Below are 17,720 nucleotides of genomic sequence, written 5' to 3'. Positions count from 1 at the left end.
GGATTGGTCCAACGACTGATTTCCAAATCAGTGTTTTTCCATACCTTTTCAGTCTTTTATTTTTGTCAGCCCAATCTTTTATTACCACGTATCGGTCCTAAGGACTGATACATCGGTCTTTCAGCCCTATGGTCCTAGCTATCTTTATTTTCTTAACATTCAGGTAGGATAACAGAATATAAGAACTAAGAAAATAATTAATTATTACTAGAATGTATAATAATGTGTTCTAGTCAAACACGTCCTACTTTAACTTCAAATCTTTTATCTCTTTGTCTTACGGCCCTAGGAATCGTTATTTTCTTCACATCTAGATATAGTATTGTAGAATATAAGAGTGAAAAAAAATAGTAACTCCTACTTTAAATTTCAGCTATCTCGTCTCTTTGAGAGAGGTTCTGATAAAACTTGTTCTATTTTTTTTTTTGATAATTTTCTGAGAATAACTCTTGATTTTCAAAATTTTCTCCAAAAAATTTAATATTTTGAATTTTTTCCTCAAAAAATGATTTATTTGTGAACAAGTTTGGATTTTTGGATTTTTTTTTCAATTTTTTTTTTTTAAGAATAGCTTTGGATTTTGAAATGATGTAGTTACTAGTCAGTGGTAACTACGTTATTTCACCTGTTGCAATTACCTTAAAAGAACCATATGAATGGTTCTTAGGACTGGAAATTTCAATTAGGGCCAGACTGATAGAACTGCAGTCTTTTTAGTTTTGTTTTTTTACCGATCCAACAATAATTGGGTGAATATTTTGCGTATTGGTTTTTTGTAGGGACTTGTGTTCCTTGTGTGATGTGTAAGTTTCCCGTCCAATTGCAAAAAAAATTATTGACAATTATACAATCAAAATCAATAAGTAATTTATGAACACTACATCATTGGTGTTCGTGGGAAACAATTAAACAGTATGAATAATAATAAGTGTCCACGCATGAATTTAATTATATTGGTGCATTTCATAACTATTCTGATAATTGACAAAATAGTCTTTAATAGTTAAAAAAAATATGTGTGTGCGTTCCATCTATAATATAGACAGTTATACATTAAACATGTAAACATCGATCAATTAGTTTTAAAAGTGTCCAAAATATCCCATTTTACCATCCAACCTAAAATTTGTAGTAAACTTGTCCACACTGACAATTTCCCTCCCGAACAAATTTACCGTGCATGAATATTTGAAAGTGATAATAAAAGACTTTGAGGTGCAGCAAATGTGCTCATAGTACAACAATTACAATAACACACTGGCACACAAGAATATAAATATGTGTTAATAGATACCCAATATTATGTAATAGGAATGAACTGTCTGACGAGTTGCTGAGAAGGAAGCTCAGTGGACAGTTTTAAGAGGGATGAAGCATGACCAAGTCCTCTGCAATTTCATCAGATACGTGCAGATAAATGATCCAATACATTAAATTAAAACAGGTAAACGCTACAGGAAAGAATATCCTTGAGTATTTGTCAATATCAGATGGAGAAATCCCCAACATTTTTTGTAAATTTTTTTTGTAATGGATGGGATAAGAAGCTGTTGGAAGGATTCGAAGGGGGAGTTTTGATGAATTGAGGAATTGCGGACGACCTTCATCAGGGTTCACAACAACAGGAGGAGGAGGATTGTATTTACTCTGATGGCCATTCATGCAATTGTTTGTAACGTTATTATTGAGATGATTTGAGGGTTGATTTTGAATTTCCATGTTATTACAAGGATAATAATGGATAGGATGGTTCAGAGGAGATTTGGAGAAATCAAGGTGTCGTGTTTGAGAACGAGCTCCAAATAAGGATTTGGATTCTTGCATATCTACTCGTATTTCCTGAAAATATGTATGCAGATATTATAAGTAGGTATGACATTTAGAGTAGTGATTCTCAAACTATTGCATTTCAACTATCAAATATCATTGCTGGTAAGTGAACTCTCTTTAAGTGGTGCATGGAGTAGTGAGGGCCAGTGGGGTTGCTAGCCCCATATAGGTTTCTCAAGCCTCCCCCAATTTTTTTATCATATCTTATCAGACACCCCCTTCAAAAAAAAAAAAAATCAACCTAATTTTATTTACCAAAAAAAAAAAATTGGAAATTAAATTTTCTGGAAAATAAAATCTCAAATTTGAAATTATTACGCTAGAGATATCTTATTACTGTAAAGCTACTAATATATATTGATCCTTGATATTTATTCAATGGTCTATACTTTGGATGTAAATCTGTTGGCATACGAAAGAAAACCAATTCTGACAAGACAAAATATATGCTTTCAAGGATATGGGTACATCTAATATTTTGAAAAATACTGGATATGAAAATATATTCTTAATAATATCGCATCGAAAATTATTTTGATATCAGCCCATATATAATCGGAATATGTGTGATTACATTTTTACAGGTTTAATATTATCCTACAACTGGGGTCTATCTCAATCTTTACAGCTTGCTAGAGACGCATTCTCACTTATTTATCGTACCCCCCCCCCCAATCGACCATACCCAACATTGCAAAGTCAAGAAGGGGTTAAGTTCAGGTAAGGAGAGAGACCAAAAGTCCTCAAAATTGTCTTTGTATCATTCTTGCGCTTCATTTGCAATATGTGTTATGCCTAAAAATAGGATAGATCCACAATTTATCGAATCCGAGTCAGATGGGATCTTTAGATATACATATTCGAATAAATGTATGGTACCCAGATCCACATCTGAAACTAAAATAAGAAGAATACTTTTCTCTAATTTAAGGAACATTTTACCCAAATATCAGACCTTAATAAAATATGATTTGACTTACGGTTACATTTTTATAATGGCGTAACAATTTGACGGGGTCCGCTGTATAATTTGCCAGAATGACTTTTTTTTAGAGCATATCAATCCCCATAAAAAAAATTGACCCTCCATAAAAATTTGTTTCTAGTATAAAACAAAACATACTCCCTTTGGGATGTGCAATTAGATCTCAACGTGGGACCATAAAAAAAAATGACGTAAGCCTTATAATCTATACAAAAACAATGTACGCCCCTTTTTGAGTTTGGAAGGAAAAAATAAATTACTGCTATAAAAAGGAGAACATTCCACCTTTAAAAAATAGCATTAGAGCTGGGAAAATATTTCATTTATGTTTAAATTCATTTTATCATGACAATTCAAAGGAATTTACACCAAAGATAGACGATAATTCTTCTTTTAGAGAGAGATATTAAAGATCTCCTCTCTATTAAATACTGGGAAGAAATGAAAAAAAGGAGCACACACATTCAACATTTTTCTTTTTTAATCACTGTATTTTTTTCTTCTATAACACATTCCCTCTTTAACAATAAGTTGAGGAATACTGAGACTTGAGCCTTACAGTCTATCGTCAAAAAAATCGATCTCTCTATTGCAAGGATTCTCAACAGTTTTTGGGAAAAAAACCAAAACTACATGAAGAGTCACCTTGCAGGCCACACTAATAAGCTTCAATTTTATGTAATTTGAGAGTTAATGAAAAAAGTCATTGACGGTTGAATCTTTTTATTTATAGATATTATAACACTTAATATCTGTAATTTCCACATCGATTCTGAGCAGTCTTTTTAAAGTTCGCACCCAGACGACTGGTTGTGACAATCTGCATTATCTAATCTAAGGGCTCATGAGTGAGTTTAGTGCAACATTTTTTCTCCCCACATTCATCTCAGAGACCACAGACTCGCATCCGTAATTAATATAAACAAAGGATCCAACCAGAGAACACTAAAAACTAGTCAATAGTTTAGAGTGGAGGTAATGTTGGTTGCTGTCCAGGCATCGTGCTACAAAAAAGAGAATCAAATCTAGCACCAAGAAAAACTATTGGGTGCAATGGATTCACACCCTTCCTAGGTTGTTGGGTAGTGCATGTCAGTCGGGCTATAAAAACACAGTTTAGGCTAATTATACCACCATCCAATTCATTTTTCTTTTATTATTGTTATGAAATAATTTTAACAGGTCGTACGAAATGCATTTGCAGGCCGAACATGGAGCACAGGGAGCTCGTAGATAATCCCTGCTCTATTGCTTATTTTTATTAAATATATTTGATCCTAAAATGTATTTAAAATATGGTATAACAACATCGTTATACAATTTTTTTTATATATTGTAGATAAAAATTAACTATTATAATGGAAATAATCAGACATTTTTCTCTAACTAATGATGTTACTTTTCTCTTTCTTAATCGACCAAAAAAATGTATAATTGAGACATTTTTTATCGAATTTCAATACACATTACTTTAGTTATATTCAAATATCAGTGTTTATTAATGACATCAAGTAAAGAGTTTTTGATTACGCACACTTCAATTTTTTTTCTCCGTTAAGGAAAAAACACCGCCATATTTATTTTCATCCTTTAACATTTAGAAACTTCATTAGCAAGGTTGTGCCATTGTTGGCCCAACGGTTCTAGGATCCAAGAAGTTCCAGTTCATAAACCGCTAGAACTATAACCGACAAAGTCGAACAAAGACCGCAATATAATGCTTACCAGTCTCTTTTTTTGTTTTTTTTTTTTTCATATATAGGAGGTATAAAGAAAATACAATATATCTTAAGAAAATAAATTAGCTTTAATCAAAAAGTCAATTTTCGGATTCTTTTTTTTTTTTTTGTGCAATTCCAGCACTTTTCAATGATTTTTACGTTGCTAGGGTATTACATTTGTATCTGAGTTCTAAATAGCTAAGGGGTTCTTATAGAACTGTAAAAGTGGTTTTAGGCACCAGATGGTCTAAATAAAAGATTTAGATTATGGATCCAGGTCCGCTACTAAGCTTGACAAATCCCTATAATATTTCTTAAGCCGGGGATTCCCAAACTTTAGTAAACCGATATCACCTACACTAATACATTTTTGGCTGAGGTCCCCTTTATACAAAACATGTGTACTATTTATGTCCACTCTCCACTCCTGGTACATTTATAATAATACTCTTGTTTCCTTCAATCTAAAAGGATATTCCATTAAAAAATTAGGGCATTTAATTATGTGATATTGATCTACAATTTGAGTATTAGATGAGTTGATAAAATTTGACTCATCTGTTCCTTTGTTAGTATGGAAGATAACACGCTGAAACTCACTGTTATTATTGTTATTTAAGCCATAGAACACAAATATGACCATTAAAACTGCAAAAGATATCGATTTGGCCTTTAAAGGCTTTATTAAAAAATCAAGTTTTGATGGTAGAACAACGATTCAGTGACATGTTTCGACATGAAAAAACTATACAGATGAAAATAAAAGCAAATATAAATTGATACAAACATTTCAGCATTTGAATGATTTATTTAGTCATCTCGATTACAATTAATAAAAAATGTATATAACCACCAAAAAATTGAGTAACCTTACTTAGAAGTTAATATCTTTTTTATTTTCTCATCAAGTACTTAATATTCTACTTGAAGTTATAGAATAGACTTATGTTTCAATTTAAAAAAAATTGCGCCCTTAAAAAAGATTGATTTTGAATGATTTTTGGTCAATTTAGTTTTTTAATGTTTATTAAGATATTTAAAAATAATAAGCTGGTCAGGTTGTGTTAATATAGATAACAATAATATTCTGAGGGAAGAAATAGAATCGTTTATTATAATTTATACTATAATTATAATTAATAATTTAGATGTAAGGGGTTTATAGATGCTTCATAATCAAATTAACTGATTCATGGAACTCATAAGCAATTCATTTTTATCCGAAAAATTATTATAATCTATATTCACGCAACCTTCATAAATATAGTTCTTTGATGTCGAAGTATGGCACTGAATCGTAATTTACCCTAAAAACTTAATTTAAAAAAAAGGCTTTAAAGGCCAAACCGATATCCGTTGAAAGTTGTAATGATGATAGTCGTGTTCTACGGCTTAAATAACAATAATAAATGTGGGGTTCTGCCTGAGGGAAAAAATGCTGTTGCATGGTGTATTTACTTAAGAAATCCTCAGTGTCACTCTCTGTGCTCCATGGGTACACTAATACGTTACTACTCTATACTTATATCAATTCATATTTGTTCTGTCTTAAAGAATAAAATAATAATTATTAGAGGTTGAGAAAAATAATATATATAATGAGATAACTTATACATATGAGACCGATAACAAAAAACCAACAGAAACAGTCTCTTTTTATACATGGACACGTCTGCAATATTTCATTTGTACGACTATATAATTATTTTTTGCATCAAAAGTATTAATATGATTATGGAGGCTTGGTTTTCGTGCTTCATATTTACAAGAGTTTATATAGAAAAGGGAGTTTTGGATCTTGTAAAAATAGTTTCAAATCTTGTTTTCTTAGAAGGGCTCCAAGTTGATCTTTTTACTGCATAAAATTGACAAATTTCAAATAAATATTGGTTAAACTCAGTCTCATAGTTTTAAAACTAAAGTAAACTTAACACTTGGATTAATTACTACTTGATGTTAATTTTCAACAGAGATATTTGAATCAAATCAAAGAAATGTTAAATCTATATAAAAAAATTCAATTTGAATAATAATCATGATTTTTTTATAGATTTTGGGGCGATAAAAAGGATCATAAATAGAGAGAAATACTTCTGTCTCTCCATTGTAATAGTTATATTTATCGTTTCCTATATGGAAATATGATTATATAACGATGTAATCACATATTTTTAATACATTTTAGGGTCAGATATAAGGGATGTCCGCATTATTAAATATACAGAGTGCGACAGTAAAATTTTCCTGTTATTAAGATTAATTTGTTTGTGTTAATTAAGAGTTGAGGCAGTTCATGATGACCTCGGCCTTAAGAACTTTGTCAGGACTCCAAGACATCTCATCACCGAGAATATGAAACCTTAAGTATTGATGGATGCAAAACAGTCCTTAATTACTTGAAGAGTCATCCGTTGACTGTGAATGTTTTGAACCGCAGAAACGACAAATTTGTATCAGGTTCACCTGAGGGAGTACAGGATACCTTAAGAACAAAACATCCAGCCCAAACAATATGCTTCTGATGGGAAGAAAATTGATCCTTTCTTCTTTAAGCCCAATGAGAAAATCGGGACTGAAGCCTACTATAAGGTCCTGAGGTGAAAAATCTTGCCCTGGCTGAAGGCTAATTATACTGAGAGCAATTATGTGTAAAACTTTGACAGTGCTCCAGCCCTACGGCCTTGAAGACACATAACTTCTGCAAGGAGCACTTCAGGCAAAATACCTTATGACCCTCTTCCAGTACGGATCTCAATCCCATCGATTTCAGTGTGTGGAGCGTCTTAGAGAGCAAGGTTGGAAAGAGTTCACACAGAAATGTCCATGAGCTCAAGGCCAACATTTCTGCCGAGGATTTTGTTACAACCTGCGCCAAGTTCCAACCTTTGATAGAGGGTGGAGGTGGTCAAATTGAATAATTTTTGCCAAGATTGATTTCTAAAAGTATTTTCAATAACATTTTTCATTTCACTTTTCTATTAAAAAGTTATAAAGGTTTTGTTTCTTGAGCACAGAAAATTTCCCTGTTGCACTTTTTGGAGTTAAAAAAAACAATCAAATTACACAAAAAGTTTCAAAAATTAAATGTTTTGGAAAGAATTATTCATAAATCCATAGCCATTGATATATTTGACTTTTTTTTCTTCAAAATCTGGTTTGAAAATCCTAGATTAGTCTAAAACTGTAATGATTTTTAGTGTACCGAGCTAATTCGGTCCCTTTAAGAAGATTGGTGTTAATCAGTCTGAAAGAAAAATCTTGTCTGGATTAGTCTCATTTAAATATTTCTTTGTATTTGTATCATTTAAAATTCGGTCTAGAAAGATTCTATAAAGGAATTGCCAATGACATTATTTGTGTTTCAAAGTTGTGAACATTGAGACAATAACCCCAGTACGTCTTAGGAAGTTTAATTTGTTCCATAAATCATATTTTTACAATTTATAAATCAGGAGTATGGAGAAACTTAGGTCTTGACTGAAAAAAAGTCTGTCAATAAAGCGTTTTCACTAACGTCATGGATTGCATCATAGTTCAAGTAAACATAATTTGGGGGCTCAAAGTTGATATACATAAAAGAGACAACTTTCCAATACATACATAATCATTTTCGTTAATATTAACGAAAAACAGATTGCCATAGTAACAAAACTTGGGTATTTAGGCCCAAAATTTACATTAAAATTGTGACGTCAGGTAAAAATCGTAAGCAAGGGTTGAGGACTTAAAAATTAAATAATTTTAGAAAGCTGTTTTCACTTCTCAATATTTTTATTTTATCACCTTTTTATTCCAAACTTTTGAAGAAAAAGTTGCTAACTCAACAATTTTCTACAATTTCTATTCATTATGTCCCCTCAATTCTGAATGATAACTTCAGTACGGCGACGAACAGAATAACAGTTGGCCTTCATGAAGTCCAGGGACAAGTTGTTCCACTCCTCCGTGATAATGGCATTCCGGGCATCGACATTCAGGTGAGAAGTCTTGCCCTACAAGGTACTCCAAACAGCGTAATCCAGGGGGTTAGGACGAAGGCCCGTATTCTTCCAGCCAGAAGCTAACCATATTCTCCCTGCAGAAATGCTGCACCTTCTTGGACGTGTGTACTGAGGCCCCGTTTGGTTATTAAGGGACTTAGTTGTCCCTCGGGAAAGTGTTCTTCAAGACATGGAATCTGAGAACCTTGTAGTAGTCGTCCGTGTTGACTTTCTTATTGGCCTTGAAAAAATTGGGAGGCATCTTGCTACCGTCGGAAGTCACAACGCCGATGACCATGACCTGAGCTGGATATTTTGTCCAGAAGGTTACCTCGACCGGAGCCCTTGATTAAGCCAAGAAGTAATCCTTTCTCCTGTTTAAAACAACGTTCACTTGTGCGCGGAGGAGATTACACACCCTCTGCCATTTTGCTTGTTCCTCAGTCAATTTTGATGGCACAAAAACGAAACAAACAACGGAGACTCATCATAAATAATTATCTTTTTATTTATTTACATTTCATAAACAAATGATGTCATAAAATAATCACGCAACCTTTGTGATAAATTAATGAACAGTTATTTTAACAATCTTTGTTCAAAATCTACCAAAATCCCGTGTGTCACAAAGAAATAATCATCTTAACCCTATTTATAGTTTTACTGTTCTATTTGTTTTCTACTCAAGATTTTGGCTCGAAGCTGAGAAATAATGAGAGTAACAATAGCAATTTCAATATTTGTATATATATATAAAGAAGATGACTTCAATTTCCCGCTTTTTTCTTTTACTTATTCCCAAAATATCAAAAAAGAAAAACAGTTAATGTATTGGAAACCAATTTCAATTTCAGCTTTCCTTGTTATTCTATTCGTACTTATCTGTCTATATTAGTACTGAAAGGAACCCAGTCGCCATCCTTAGGAATATTAACATACAATAATAAAAATTGAAGGCGTTGCGTATATTTTACAGACGCTTACAGCGTGTCACAGTAAATTGTGAAGGACATTTTGGAAAGGTTTCATTGATTTTGTAAACAATTTATTTCCATAATATTAACACGTAGAAGACAAACAATACTTCTTAATCAGACAAAGGACACTCTAAGATGGAGGAGAAAAGAAATCGCTTGTTTCGACGCTTCTTGACGCAGGAATGAGCAATGACAAGATCTTACACATAGACCACTGCTCTAAGGGTATCATTATCAAGAATCAAAAGCTGAAGGGCGACAACAAAGACATTACAGTCTATGTTATGTCCGACAACCATTTAAGCCCGAAAATACATATTCTACATGATAAAAAACAAACCTTTAATCACCCGGAATATGTGTCCGAGTGCATGTGCTCAAATTACAAAAAGAACAACTCAGTTAAATATGAATCAGTCTTATCTCTTTCTCCTTCTTTTGCCCTGGTTTATTTTTCTTCTTCTTTTCTTTCTTCCCTTCCCGCCCCTTCTTTCCCTTTTGAAAATGAGACCAACGCCAGTGACATCAATGGACAACAATAACAAGAGCCTTGAGAGGAAGCCTGGAAGCCACAAGGGAAAAAAAACAACAACAACCCTAAAAAGCGTTGAGAAGACAACTTGGCAAATATCTGTCCCTGTGCAATGTGCCCTTCGCCCTCACCAGACTATGGTATTTGAGGCAAGATGAAGGTGTGTACTACTTCCTAGGTGAATATAGATATCGTAAAGGCTGCACAAAGAAGTGGACTGACATGTCGGAGGAATGCGTGAAGAAGACCTGCTAGGATTTCAGGCCTTGGCTTGAGGCCAAGGGTAGCAACTTTGAGATTTAATTGTATAAATTATGTCTCGTCTTACTATTTGTATTTGCACTATCAGGGGCGTCCGAAACCCCCCTTCGGGCTGAAAAATAATTTTTGACAATTATGGGTATGAAAACAAAAAATTATCCTGATACAACGTTTCATTTCATAATCTGGCATATGCCCCTGATTTTGAACAAGTTGATAAAGTTGAGCTTGGAAAAATTCGTTCATGATTTATAGAGACACGCGATATAGACCAGGGATGTCCAACCTGTAGCTCTCAGGCCGCATTTCAGCCCACTTAATATTTAAATGCATTCCATTGTCATTCTTATTTTTAGCAAAATTATCATTAAAACTAGAGACCTGGAGGACTTTAGCCCTCCCCAAATAAAGGAATCTTTGAAAAATTATCACTCTGAGAAAACTTTTTTATGGGAAAACAGTAATAAATTGTTTTTTTAAAAAGTTATATTTAAATTTGACCAAAATTTGAAATAGTTTTGTTATATGTAGACATTTTTTATGAAAGTTAATTAAAAATGCGACCCTTTATATTAAAAGGTTGAATATCCCTGGTATAAACTATAGATGGACTTATTTATGTGGCCCGTCAACACAAAGGCAAGCTAGAGTGATTTTTTTCCACATGGAATGTGACAAATTTCACTTTAAGTAGCCAAAATTGATTGTCACAATAAAAGAATGGGAAATAGATTGATTATATTTGAAAGACCATAGCCGGTCAATATAATTCTTACATCAAATAGAGGTTAAAAAATGTATGTAAAATTATTGGGTATCTTAACTCATCCCACAAAATTAAGTCAATAATTGAGATTGTACCTTTTTCTCGCCTTATATAATTTTATAATTTATAATTTTGATTATTCTTCCCGAAATAATATAACAGCAAATAAAAATATTTTTTATTTATTTAATAGTACCATTTCCCATTTTCCCCTCACACTCTACATGCCACTCACTACTACAGATGGTTCCATGGAAGATTTATGAAGTACTTTTGTGTTCTATTAATAGCTTTCCTTTTTATTAAAGAGTATAAATTCGAAAGGATCCTCATTTTCTGACGATAATTATAATTAATTGATAAATTTTACTGATTAAATAATATATAATTGAACTGCTTTTATAAATTATGATATTTAAAATCATTCGTGAATTTTTTTTTTTTTTGCTACAGAGTAGTTTGGTTCATTAGTACCCATATCGCTCATTTAATATTATTACATAAAATCTTTTTTGAATTAGTGGGCACTAAGACACTTAAGTATAATTGGCTACTAATTTTTTGCATAGCATTTTTTTTTTCTGTGTGTGTGTATATATCAGGTGGGGCGAAGACATATGTATTGTTTTGGTTGGACAAGGCTCCCTAATGTAGCAACCGGAATGTTTGATCTTGTCATGGTTGAGTGAGTTTTACTTAATATTAACTATTATTATCAATGAAAACATAAACAGAGTACACATTCCGAAATTGATGATCATCAGGACCAAAACTAGGATTATTTTTTTAAAAACCCAAATTTGACAAATAAAATTTCAGAAAGTCTACAAATCTTTCATATTATTGACAAAATATGTGTTTTTTATTATAGAATAGCTAAATTTGGAAGATAAAATTTGATAAAGATGACAAAATACCTTATTTTTATAAATTGTTTTTCATGGCATTCGACATCTTACTTTTTTTTTAAATAACTTTCTTTAGAAGAGACTAAAAATATTCTTCATTGCAAAATTATGGGAATAAAAATAATTGAGAAATAACGTTGACTTTTCGACATATAAGAACATATAAGACATAAAATAAGATTTTATCAGGCGGAGGTGATACATGGTCACGTGACTAGGATATAGACCTGATGATCACGCATAATTAATTCAATTACAATAATTATTGTATAATAATACTTACAGTTTGCTTAGGCATTCCGTGATCGCCATCGTTTAAGGCTGCATTACTAGCGTTCATGGCTTCATTCTTCTTTTGTTCTGCCATTTTTTGTAGGGCCAAAAAACGATTTTTACGCATTTGAATTCGTTTTGCCATGTAGCCCACACTAGCGTATTCTTTAAGTTGGGGAAAATAAGATAAAATAATCAATAATGTAAAAAACCATTTTAAAATACATGACAAATACATTTGTCATGTATTTTTAAATGTATGATGAATGATTCTTGAAATACGAGGTTGGGTAACACATTTATGTGTAGTACATAGACTGTTTCTAAAATACATGTGAATAAAATCGTGAGAGGACAAAATCCCAGCATTTTCCTTATTTTATAGATGAATTTTATGCGACAACTGTATACCTATATCCATCTAAACTCCGTCTATTCCTCACTACCACAACTTATGGTTTATATTGTCAGCTGTCAATTATCTCTCTGGCCTAATCCTAACCCTACTTTGAAAGAATGGACTAACGACCACCTTCATCAACTGATTTTTACCCAATTCCCTGTTTCTGTTCGAAGGAGAAGACGATACATGATACAGCTAGAATAAAGCACTCTGTAGAATGCAAACCTCTGCTTAAAATTATTTCCCACTAAAATTAGCCTACTTTTTTTAATGTGTTCAATTAATTGGTCAGATGGAGTTGTCAGCTGTCAAAATTTCATAACAATATGTTCTTTGGTTTCTGAGTAATTGTGGTAAGTTATACGCTACTTTTGTTATTTTCAAAACAATTTGGTGTTAACACTTAACACTGTGTATTGATGGAAAAAATACCATTCAAGCTAAGCAATGGCTTCAAAAGTGATATGAGGACTCTGATCCATAAAGTGAATAATAATAATTAAAAAACTGGAACAACATAGTTTAATGGACAACACACTCAGGAGAATTTATTCTCTTGAACTCAATGTGAGTAGGTTTACGCCCCAGTCTTTCCTAGAGTGGCTTATTTGAGCCATGTATCTAAATTGGGTCTAAAGTAATGGTGCGTTTTATGTGCCCTTGGCAATTGAACTCTAGCTCACAAAATTTATTGCCCTCTTCCTGTTAACATATATAATGTTTGTATAAAGTTTTATCGAAATCGGTCTTTTTTCCATCATTCTGCTTACTAACAGACCAACCGCGATTTTGACACCAATATAGGCATTGGTAAAATTATAAAATCTAAGATATTTTTGTAGTTAATCGTTAAGGACAATTGACTGCGTCGATTAACAAACCAGTATTAGTTCAACATGAATGGAACTTGCTACTTGTATCCACAACAACAACCTATAAAGTTCCATTCTAATTGATTTCCACATTAGTTCTGTTTTTGGTTTGAGCTCTATTGTCAAAAATTTGCTCAAATTTACCGTATGTAGTTCTCTCGTTCCTTGAAAAAAAAAAGATTAAACAAACTTGGTTCACATTGAAACAACAAATGTGTAGTTAATTATTGACTGTAGCGTCAATTTTTATACTAGTGGCGATATTTTTGATTAAAATTAGGGAACCTTATGTATTGTATGTCTCAATAGTTTGTCTGTGGTATCCTCGTTTTTGAGTGTGTGAGACTACTTGATCTAAGAAATATGAATGTTACAACGAGCTGGTGTAGCTAAAGCTCAGCCCATCATATTTCAAAAGAAAAAGGAGATTACATTGTATCTATATTTTTGGAGCAAAGTTTGTCTGTTTTTTCCTTTTATTTGCAGATACGGTTTGAAACATCAGTTTAATAAAGTGACGAAATGCATTTCTAATCAGGTACTACTATTGTACAGGAATATTGAATAATACTCATTTCCAATTATTCAAATAACATAGTGGCAGCTGAATGTTATAAGTATTTGGTTGTGGAACACGGCATTACCTCACTAACATGAAAATTTATAAATGATCCTTCTCTAGTTTTCTGAACGTCTATGTTTTGTTGAATTACAATTAGCTCCTGATATTAAGCTGTAAAGAACAGACAATAAGTATTCAAATATAATTCACTAGTTGTGTAGAATAATTGTCGAACTGCTACAAACTGGTTTTGTCCCTTATTAGAGGAAAGGTTGTGAGATACAGTAAAGGTAACGACACTGTGGATCTCCAGCCAACGCTTCTAGCTCTAGTATAAATAGTCCAATTCTAGTAAATTTGATCTGTTTATCTTTTCTTTGAGTGTTTGGATGTTGGGATGCCTGTTGGAGTTAGTTTCTACCTATAACATCGACCAAACCTAATTATACAGAGCCCCTCACCCCTAAATAATGAAACTTGTATTTTTTTCTATATCATCAAGATGATTCAGTCACAATTTAAGATCTATCTCAATTTTGAATTCTAATCATCCCTCATCAAATAAATGAAATTTGAAATAGTTCGCTCCAGGCAACTCCGTTTTGTGAATTGCTTCTCAATAGAAATACGACTAAAGGAAAGGTTATAGAAGTCCTAGCTCCTACCAGTCCTCTCATGATTTTATAATTTGAATGATGTATTTTATAAACAGTCTAATGCAGCGGTTTTCAAACAGGGAAGCACACTCCCCAGGGGGGCGTGAAAGTTCTCCGAAGCGGCACCAAACCAGAAAATTAATGCACACACCGTCAACCAACGAAGAAGAAGAAAATATTGAATTTTGTAAAGGTGTATGTGGAAAGGGGGGTCAGGGATACCAAAAGAGGGGGGAGCATTTTCATAATAGCGACGTCATATATTGATGAAAACATAAATAGTAATCATGCACTTGTTATTGTATTTCAAAAAATGAGGGGTAATGATCCCCTATTTGACGCCTAGGGAGGGGGTGGGGTGGCTCGCTCTCCCACACTTTGAAAACCTCTGGTCTAATGTATATATGTACCTAGAAGTGAAGCAAACACCATAAAGAAACAAGCTCCTAAATAAACGTCTATAGATTTAACATAGGAAATTTTGGGTAGAGCAGCATTAGTTGAGGCCATGAGAGTTGTCATGGTTAGCACGGTAGTCACACCGAGACCGACCCGAGCAGGAGTGGCTCCTCTATTTAACCAAAATGAAACCCAAGAAATAATAACGATTAAACTTGAAGGTATATAAATTTGAATTAAGTAGTAACCCATGGAACGAACAAATTGAATCTCGCAAGCTAGACGAGAGTAATTTCCTGAAAAGTAAGAAATAGTAGGTTGAGAGAGAGTATAATGTGAGTGAACATATTTTAGGGTGACCATATTTTGATTTCCAATAAAGGAGGACACTAATCAGTGTCGGTTTATTGTGGAAGGACAAGGATGGGCTGGGATTGGTGTAGACTTTGAAATGAACAATTTAAGGATCGATAGTAGTGATAGGACGATTAATCGGAGAATATAGTGTTTTTTCTGGAATCAGGGTTGGCATCTGGACAATCATGTATAATTTACGATTCCACTTCTTATTTACGACTGGTATATTATTATATGTTTAATACTTTTGCTTTTTACAAGAAAATTTAATATTGAAATTTAATTTTTCATTTTCTTTTCTTTCAAAATAATAATTTTTCTCTGAATATCTATTAATTTATAAAAATTTTCTACATTTTTTTTTAATGAAAACAGTATGTGAATAACTGGATTTTGGGGGAAAACAATTCCAAAGCAAATAACCTTTGTGAGGGGCTGTGGATTTTTGATATTTTTCTTCAAAAAATTTAATTTTATCTTAAAAGGATTTTGCAAAAAAATTATGTTTTTGTGAACAGCTGTTGTTTTTGAATTTTTGAAATGATTTGTGGATTTTAACAAAAAATTTAATATCAAATTGTATATTTGATATTTTTTCCCAAAAACCAAGCTCAAAAAAAGAAGTTTAATCTTGTGGATACCCTGATAGCAAAATGGTATTTTTTAACTATTATTTAAAATATGAAAGCATCAGCATCAGGAATGTTTACTAGAATCGTATTAGAATCGGCATCGATATTTTTTTTGGAATCGTCCCATCACTTAATCGATGGAGCAGTAGTACCGTAACGTCTGAAAGGAAAAGAATGAAGCGATTAAGGGGGGAAATATTTGACCGGCAGTCATTTAGCCGTTCATTTCTTCTCTCCTTTTTTAGTGTTCTCCAAAGACATCTTATATCCCAGTACCAAAGCTAGAACCAAGTGGCGAAACGACGATCACGTGATCTACTTTTGTCCAAATTTTGTTGCCTACGAGAATACTTTTGTTGTCTGCTAGGGGCACTTAGGGTATCAGGAATTAATCTACAATTAACTACGCAACAAGGTGAATCCTGTAACGGGAAGAAAAAATTGCATAAAGTGACGTCATCTGTGGTATCTCAACAGTGATATCTCTTGAGGGAAAAAGTCTTATCGTAGCCAACTAAATTTGAACAAAAAATGATTACGTGGTGGTTTTTTCGTATTAAAAAAATGAACGAAAAAATATCAAGGAATGAACGGGAAACTTTTCAGTAATATCCCGATCAATGGAAAAAATGTGTGAACAGGTTCTAACCTGGAATAAATTAGTAATTTCGTGATTCTAATTTTTAGGAAGAAGATTTAATTTGATTGAATTAATTCTTAATTAAATTATTATTATTTTGTTGAAAATTATAACTTAATATTTTTAATAGATCTAAACTTAATATTAGTAAAATAAATCCCATTATAACATAATAAAAGAAGTCTAAATTAATACTAAAACTTTCCGGCCAACCCCAGTAGGGTAAGCCCAGGGTCCCGGGTTTTTTTTTTTTTTTTTTTTTTTAGAAAGTCTTATTTTTCTAAAAGGTAACTATTGAAAGCCCTAATCCATTGTTTCTATCAATTTTGTGCTATGATACCCCATACTAATTAGTGTCAGTATTAAAAAGGAGGGGGTTAAAAGTTTGAAATGATTAATTTAGTAGTAAATTGGTATTTTTTTTTTTTTTAAATAAGATTTTGCTTTTTTTTTTTTTTTTTGTGATTTTGAATTTCTTTATTTTAACATGTACTCTTTGATCCGCAAAAAATCGGACATTTATAAACAAAAGTCCATGGCAAAAACTAAGGAAATGTCCAGAGAAAAGAGGAGGACGACGGTTGGTCACCCTACTAGGACATTTGAGCAATACTTACCAGTACTTAGGCTAGCCTCAATTGTTTTCTGCCTATGTCCCAGTACTTTGAATTGTGGCAAAGATACATCCGAAGAAATTTGCACCGAATTCAGACCGTCGTTCCACTTGTACCGAATATCACTCATAGTATAACCGACTATAATGCAAACCATGATGATTGAATTAATTATTCTCTAATTAATTAAATAAATACGTACAACTTTCGATTTCTATATAACACAGTTGCCGATCCATGGGGAAGTACTGTAGATCCATTGGGCACGAAGCTGTGATTGTTAATCTAGAAAAAAATGTATATGTTTATTATTTAAGTAATAAATACATATATAAGGATTAGTGTTTGATTC

General features: G+C 32.5%; 1 protein-coding gene across 40 annotated transcripts in view; it reads right to left on the bottom strand.

The window, feature by feature from the left end:
• The window catches only part of Rdl (Resistant to dieldrin), a 67,376-nt gene that overhangs the window by 6,592 nt on the left and 43,064 nt on the right, over positions 1 to 17,720 (bottom strand). For 22 of the 40 annotated variants that reach the window (XM_071889305.1, XM_071889304.1, XM_071889312.1 and 19 more), the window contains 4 exons: positions 17,571 to 17,653; positions 17,372 to 17,509; positions 15,137 to 15,421; positions 12,244 to 12,398 (listed from right to left, as the gene is read on the bottom strand). In XM_071889305.1, the coding sequence (XP_071745406.1) occupies positions 12,244 to 12,398; positions 15,137 to 15,421; positions 17,372 to 17,509; positions 17,571 to 17,653 (661 nt within the window). Of the gene's footprint in view, positions 1 to 545; positions 1,840 to 12,243; positions 12,399 to 15,136; positions 15,422 to 17,371; positions 17,510 to 17,570; positions 17,654 to 17,720 lie in introns of those variants that run through there. The other 18 variants (XM_071889296.1, XM_040714225.2, XM_071889300.1 and 15 more) reach the window with 1 other exon arrangement.

Source organism: Lepeophtheirus salmonis, chromosome 6 (genome assembly GCF_016086655.4).
Source record: "Lepeophtheirus salmonis chromosome 6, UVic_Lsal_1.4, whole genome shotgun sequence".
NCBI classification, from domain to species: domain Eukaryota; kingdom Metazoa; phylum Arthropoda; class Copepoda; order Siphonostomatoida; family Caligidae; genus Lepeophtheirus; species Lepeophtheirus salmonis.
Note: the sequence above shows the minus strand (reverse complement) of the source record. Positions and strands in the feature narration are given on the sequence as shown.